Source organism: Geospiza fortis, unplaced genomic scaffold (genome assembly GCF_000277835.1).
Source record: "Geospiza fortis unplaced genomic scaffold, GeoFor_1.0 scaffold333, whole genome shotgun sequence".
In the NCBI taxonomy this organism is placed as follows: Eukaryota; Metazoa; Chordata; class Aves; order Passeriformes; family Thraupidae; genus Geospiza; species Geospiza fortis.
This window is the reverse complement of record NW_005054347.1, coordinates 3,446,553-3,453,481: the sequence shown is the minus strand read 5'-3', so window position 1 is coordinate 3,453,481 and position 6,929 is coordinate 3,446,553. Positions and strand designations below refer to the sequence as shown.

Genomic DNA, 6,929 nt, shown 5'->3' with positions numbered 1-6,929 from the left:
AGGCTGGAGCGGGGCCCCGCTGTGGTTTGGTGCCCGCAGGGGTGGTGAGCATCGCGGAGCACAACGTCCAGGAGCTCATCGTCGCCGCGGACATGCTGCAGCTCACCGAGGTGGTGGAGCTCTGCTGCGAGTTCCTCAAGGGCCAGATCGACCCGCTGAACTGCATCGGCCTCTTCCAGTTCTCCGAGCAGATCGCCTGTCACGACTTGATGGAGTTCACCGAGAGCTACATCCACGCGCACTTCCTGGAGGTGCAGAGCGGGGAGGAGTTCCTGGCGCTCACCAAGGAGCAGCTCGTGAAGATCCTGCGGAGCGAGGACCTGAGCATCGAGGACGAGTACCAGGTGTTCACGGCAGCGATGCAATGGATTCTGAAGGATGTGGGGAAAAGAAAGAAATATGTTGTAGAAGTACTGGAGCCTGTTCGGTTCCCTCTGCTACCAGCACAAAGGCTGTTAAAATACATAGAAAGTAAGTGAAAGAAGGAATATCAGATGGATGTATGTGAGCAAAATATGTGTTGTTCAGAGTTACTGGACTTTGATGGACTATTCTTTACATTAATGGCATGATGAATGAAAACATTTATAGCAGCCAAGCTCTATTTTTAAAATAAGCACAGCTTACTTTAAAAACATGCTTTTGAAAATGCCTTATAAAAGTAAGCAACACTGATTTGTCTGCTGTTTTCAGAGAAGTTAGTAATTTTTCTACAATTGAACTCCTTACAGTTTGTTACTTTTCACTGTGATTTTTTTTTAATTCTGCTCATTTTATTCTTATTCTGCTTATGTTACTCTTGAAGGTATTCCAGATTTCAGTCTTCGGGTGGCCCTGCAAACTCTGTTGAAAGAATATTGTGAAGTCTCTAAGTCTCCCAAAGAGAACAAGGTCAGCAGTTTTCTGCAGGCTTCTAAAGGTCGTCCCCGGAGGAAAGCCAGGAAGTACCTTTATGCAGTAGGTTAGAATGTGGCTGTTTGAACCTTATAGAACAAATGAAGTAGTATCTCAGAATGCAGTAATGAAGGAGATACTCAAAGATTTTTTAAAAATCAAAATATATAATGATACCAAAACATTACATCATGGCTAAGTTGCCATGTTAGCAGCTTTGATTAGAATTGCACAGGAGTCCAGCATTCACGTTTTTTGTTATTGTGACATGGCATTCAAAGCCCAGATTTGCTGTTCAAAAATAATTTGCCTTGGGTGGAAAGCTGCAAATCAGCAGAGGATTTACCCAGGGCTCACTGCTGGAATGATGTATGCAAATTCACTGCACATTTTGTTCTGATTGCTGAAGTTTTCTCTGTGCAGGACACTTTGGTTCATATGGTGGGATACTTGAAAATCCAAGTTTTCAGCAAAGCTAGAGTTTTATATTGGAAGGCAACATGTTTGTTTCACTCTGTGGGCAGTAGCACCAGCTTGTACTGAGCTGTCAGTCACACACACTTGTGCCTCGCTTGTTTATTGTTCTAATACTCTATTTGTAATTCTGCAGAATTCAAATATTATAAAGTTCTCTCTTGTCTTCTGCCTTTTATTTCATGAAAAGTTTTTACATGGCTGCCAGTGTGGTTATGCAGCAAAGCTGTTGGCCGATCCTTGTATTTTACTGAAAACATGAATTCCAGTATTTTTAGTGTTGGGGTATCAGCTCAGCACAATTTCCATCATTCTTCCTTGTATGCTGGAGAAATGAAGCCACTTGGAAAAATCCAATTCCTTCTGAGTGGCGAATGGCTGTTACTGTAATATTTTTAATGGTTTAGATATAGGAGCATGAGGATGCACAGGAAGCTCTTACTTGGCCTTTCCCCTTGCTTTGCAGGTGGGTACACCCGACTGCAGGGAGGACGCTGGAGTGACAGCAGAGCCCTGAGCTGTGTGGAGCGATTTGACACCTTCAGCCACTACTGGACCACGGTATCCTCTCTCCACCAGGCCCGGAGTGGGCTGGGCGTGGCTGTGGTGGGAGGAATGGTCTATGCCATTGGAGGTAACAGCTGGAATAAGCTTTCTTTCTTACATGAATGCTAGAGAACTCATGGATGGAGACTTTCAAAAATATTCTTGTTTTAAGTGGTTTTGAGGATAATACAATTTTAGGTGTAATAACAAAGGAATTGGGGTTCCTTGATTCTCTATTGTCACTGCTCTGTGAATGCCTATTAGGGATCCTGTACTGGCAGTTTTTACTAAGCTGCTCTCCCCTCATGGTGTAGCTATTCACAGGTTACCATATAGATGTGTGCAGATATACTCCAAGATGCTGGCTATTCTGGCGGCTGTGTGTACCACCGCTGATGGAATTTGTTTTCTCAGTTACAGTCTAGGAGAAGCCCATAGCATAAAAGGCAGTACCACAGGACAGACCACTTGTGCACTGCCTGCCTGGAAAGGCTTATTATGTCTGTTTGCACAAGGATGTGATGAGTAACTCTACCAGCCCATCACAAAAGAATGCATATGTAGACTGTTTTTATCACCACAGAGCTCATTCTTTGAAAACCCAGTCAGTTGTGCTGGGGAGTAAAGCGTGCAGCAGCCTGGTTGTTTACCTCTATGATGTTTTCAGCAACATTTCAGGGAACTACTGATGAAAGTGGTTCCCAGTGATGATTCATATGTAATCATCATATGTAAACATCACTATGTATAAATGAAGCTTTTGCTATGTTGGCTGTTTCACCAAAAGATAAATCTTGTATTCAAATGTTGCCTGTCCTGGAAGAAGCTTGTTTCCATATCTGCAGTTCAAAAGATTGCATTTCCCCTGACTCTTCTTGCTTTTATTGTGCAGGTGAGGACAACTCGATGATTTTTGACTGTACCGAATGTTATGATCCTGTTACTAAGCAATGGACAACCGTGGCTTCCATGAACCATCCCCGTTGTGCACTGGGAGTGTGCACATGCTATGGTGCCATCTATGCTTTGGGTAGGTTGTGGAGTTTTTCTAGGTGGAGTTAAAGATGTTAATTCATAGAACTTGTAAATTGATCTTAAATACTACATCTTGGTGATGCAAATTCACAAACTTAAGTTTTGAAAAACATCTGTGTCTATAAATATTAACATATATACTACATCTCTGTGGATTAGTTATTGTATAGTTATAATTTATTTCCATTGTAGGTTGACTGCATGCTGATTTCAGAATTTATCCTGGAACAGTCCACTGTATGTCTAAAAATGCAGCTAATACACAGCTTTGTGTCATTAAATTCCTTCCTGTGTTTGCTGTTATTTGCAGGAGGCTGGGTTGGAGCAGAGATTGGCAACACAATTGAAAGATTTGATCCGGAAGAGAATAGTTGGGATGTGGTGGGAAGCATGGCTAAACCCCGTTACTGCTTTGGGTGTTGTGAAATGCAAGGTGAATATTGTTAAGTTTATATCACTAAATAGTTCCAACATCCAGTGGATTTTGAAGCTTTATGTCTCAGTCATGAATTCTTACCTTTGTCTTGTACTGAGCTGTCAGTCACACACACTTGTGCCTTGCTTTTTTGTTGTTCTAATACTCTGTTTTTAATTCTGCAGAATTCAAAGACTATAAAGTTCTCTCTTGTGTCCTGCCTTTTATCTCATGAAAAGTTTTTACATGGCTGTCAGTGTGATTATGCAGCTAGTCTTTTTGCAGTTGATTGTTCTTTCTGATACTGCTTTTATTTATCTTCCGTATTTGGGTTTGCATGTTTTTCTTTGTGACAATGTGAAGACTTGCCATAGGTTATTTTAAGACAGACATGTCTAAATACTTGACCAATAAATGTGCTTACTCAGTATTTGATCCTGGCCAGGTCAGCAGTTGAAACCTTCTGAATGAACCTTCCCCTGTACTTAATTAATTTTTGCTTTCCTCAGAGCTTCTAGTGCTCAAGCCTCAAGCTGCTCATGCAAAAGCTTTATGCATTCTACTAGTGAACAAAAGGAGGATTTTCTGTCATTCTTTAACCATCTTAATGTCAGGCTGAAACTTGTGTTGTGACAGTAAATTTTCTGTCTGCATTATGAAGCCTAAAAAAGAAGCTCTGTTTCTGCAGGTTTGATTTATGTCATTGGTGGTATCAGCAGTGAAGGAGTAGAGCTGCGTTCTGTTGAAGTCTACGACCCCATCTCCAAACGCTGGTCTGAGCTCGCTCCAATGGGCACCAGAAGAGCCTATCTTGGTGTAGCTGCTCTCAACGATTGTATCTATGCTGTGGGAGGCTGGAATGAATCCCAGGATGCACTTGCTAGTGTAGAAAGATACTCATTCGAAGAGGTAGGGCAGAGTCCCTTCTTTTCATAAATGTAGATTGCATCAGCTTTGTGTAAGATGCTATAGAGCCTGCTTCCTTTCTTTAAAAAGAAAAAGCTGGAAATTCAATTTCCTTTTCACTGCTGGCTGGGTGTCTTGAGTAAAAAACAGCTTTGGTGATCTCAGGGTCTGTCCTAAGTAGTTGTCATGGTTTAACTCTGCACAGATATACTGTAGTTCGGTAAATACTTCTTAGGGTTAAGATGAGAGGATAGATTCCCCCTCTGCAATAGAAAGCTCAATAATCTGAATAGAGAGAAAAAGCTCATTGTAAAGGTAAGAGTTACCTTTTATTGCAAAATTTGAGGATCTTCTTCTGCATCAAAATGTAGTGGTGTTTCAGCATGATTAGAAGGTTAAAAAATTTTCCAGACTGCTATTGCTCGTTTGGAAGAGTAGCTACTCTTAAAAGCAGAACATAATCCCATGTGCCATCTGTTTTGCTTTTCAAATTGAATCTAGTTTTCCTGTTTCCCCCGCCTCAAACTGTACCATGCTCTATTTTAGAGATTGACTGCATCTTGCAGTGACTCAAGAAAGGGAGGGGTGTTGTGGGCAGACAGTATGGGATCTGCTCTTTAGAGATTACCACAATTTGGACCCCTTGTGAAAGTGTTGTCATTTCTGTTTTGGTAATCCTCTGGATACTGTACACATACCACATGTAAGCCTGTGAAGTGTATACACAGTATTCTTTGTATATGTTTCAGTCTTTAAGCTTTAGAAGTTACTTCAGCAGAATCAGGGCTTGTCTTAAAGCTATTTCTTCATCTTTCACCTTTTTGTTAGGAAAAGTGGGTTGAAGTTGCATCGATGAAGATCCCAAGAGCTGGTGTTTGTGTTGTGGCTGTGAATGGACTTCTCTATGCCTCAGGAGGCAGAGCTCCCAGTCCTGATTTTGCTGCTCCAGTAACCTCTGACTCTGTTGAAGTTTATAACCCTCACATGGACAGCTGGACTGAAATTGCCAACATGATCACCAGCCGCTGCGAAGGAGGTGTAGCTGTGCTGTAAAACACAAAGGACAAAACTCATTCAAAGAATGAGTCAATTATGTCTCCTCAGATTTCCTGTTTCATTGGCCAGAAACCTCTTTTAACACAGGAGCTTCAGTGGAGAATTAGATCAGAGGGATTTTCCTGAGCAAAAGGAAAAGCCCTTCAAAGTAAATTGGCTTATCCAGTGTCTGTCTCAGGAAGTATTCTCTTAAGAGTAGGAATGCCTCTTAGAACTGGATTAAGCTCACTGAAATAAATGGTGAATTTGCCCTGTAAAAATCTGAATAAATAATTCCAACACATTAGAGACATTAATCAGGTTGTTACTGAGCTGGCACATTAGCAAGACTTGCAGTCTCGAAGTGGGTTACTGTGAACAGCAAGGAGTTACCTGTAGGTAAGATCAGATGGGTGATTTGGATGGCATTAGTTCTTTTTCTGGCAGAAAACAAGGAAGAGAAGATAACACAAAGGAAGGACTTGGTGCCTCTACTTACGACCTTGATGCATTTAAGCCTCTTTTCTCTTGCTGGACATGGTGGGCATTAAATATGAATTGGATTTTTACTTTCTGGCCACTCCACAAATTTGAGTGGTGAGTGGATGAGAATTTCCTATTCTGGAAGGTTGTCCTCACAGTTCTAATAATGCCATTCCCCTTCAGTGCTGGCTTTTCCTGTCAGTGGTGTCAGTGATGCCAGTAGAGCTCCTTTTTGTGTAAGCTCTGGTGAATTTTAAATGCAAGTGCTATTCATTAGATTGGCTGTTCTGTTTAGGACTGCTGTTAGTATAAAAACACAGGGAAAGGCTTTTGCCCCCATATTTTTTCCCCGTAGTCAAATGTGGTTTTACCCTGTGTGACACATGCTGCGACTTGGCATTGAATACTTGCTGTTCTACAAGACACACTCCTTTACCTTCACTACATCTTGTATCCTGCCTCATCCAAATTTGAGCCAATGGAGCTTTCTGTGATAGAATTAGCTGCATTTAACATTGAACTGATGATACCAGTGTGCTCTTAAGGAGTTGGTATTTAGCTCAGACACACTTAGTAAAACAGTACTACAAAGAGTTTGGAGTTATTTCTAGATTCAAGTTGTTTTTTGCACACTGTAGCTGTATTTTCAGCACAGCTATGGATGATTTGGATGGAGTCTGAAGTGAGGCTGCTTGAATTTTGATAGACAGTGTTATTCTGGATCACCAAACCACAACTGGAAAGTCACAAAACAGGAAGCCTGGCACTGTGTAGACAAAGGAGCATTCATTCTGTTTAGGTCAATATCCCCTCTGTAAAATTAACAAATTATTACATGATAAGTCCTCCAAGGTGAGTGTTGCAGATACCTTAATAATTGAGGTCCTAAAATCTAACATAAAGTTGGGCTAAAACATGCTAGATGATGGAGAGTCTGATTGTTCCATAATCTTGTGTGTGCTTTTACTTCAGAGAATTTCTTATGTGTCTGAATTAATGGTTTGATCTTGTTTAAACTGTTTTTCATAATAAAATGTATTTTCAGAACTGACTGGAATGCTCTTGAATAGGTTGCTTTCATAACTTAGTAAACTGTATTACTGCCACTTTCATATAATAGGTCATTTTTTCTTTTTATTGG

At 41.0% G+C, this 6,929-nt stretch overlaps 1 protein-coding gene across 1 annotated transcript in view; it reads left to right on the top strand.

Annotated features, from left to right (window-relative positions):
* Positions 1-6,839, top strand: part of IPP (intracisternal A particle-promoted polypeptide) — an 8,128-nt gene extending 1,289 nt beyond the window's left edge. The window contains exons 2-8 of the mRNA XM_005423174.2: positions 3-471; positions 806-961; positions 1,835-2,002; positions 2,807-2,944; positions 3,260-3,382; positions 4,053-4,273; positions 5,099-6,839. Of these exons, the coding sequence (XP_005423231.1) occupies positions 3-471; positions 806-961; positions 1,835-2,002; positions 2,807-2,944; positions 3,260-3,382; positions 4,053-4,273; positions 5,099-5,323 (1,500 nt within the window). The 3' untranslated portion in view covers positions 5,324-6,839. The remainder of the gene's footprint in view (positions 1-2; positions 472-805; positions 962-1,834; positions 2,003-2,806; positions 2,945-3,259; positions 3,383-4,052; positions 4,274-5,098) is intronic.
* The last annotated feature ends 90 nt before the right edge of the window (positions 6,840-6,929 follow it).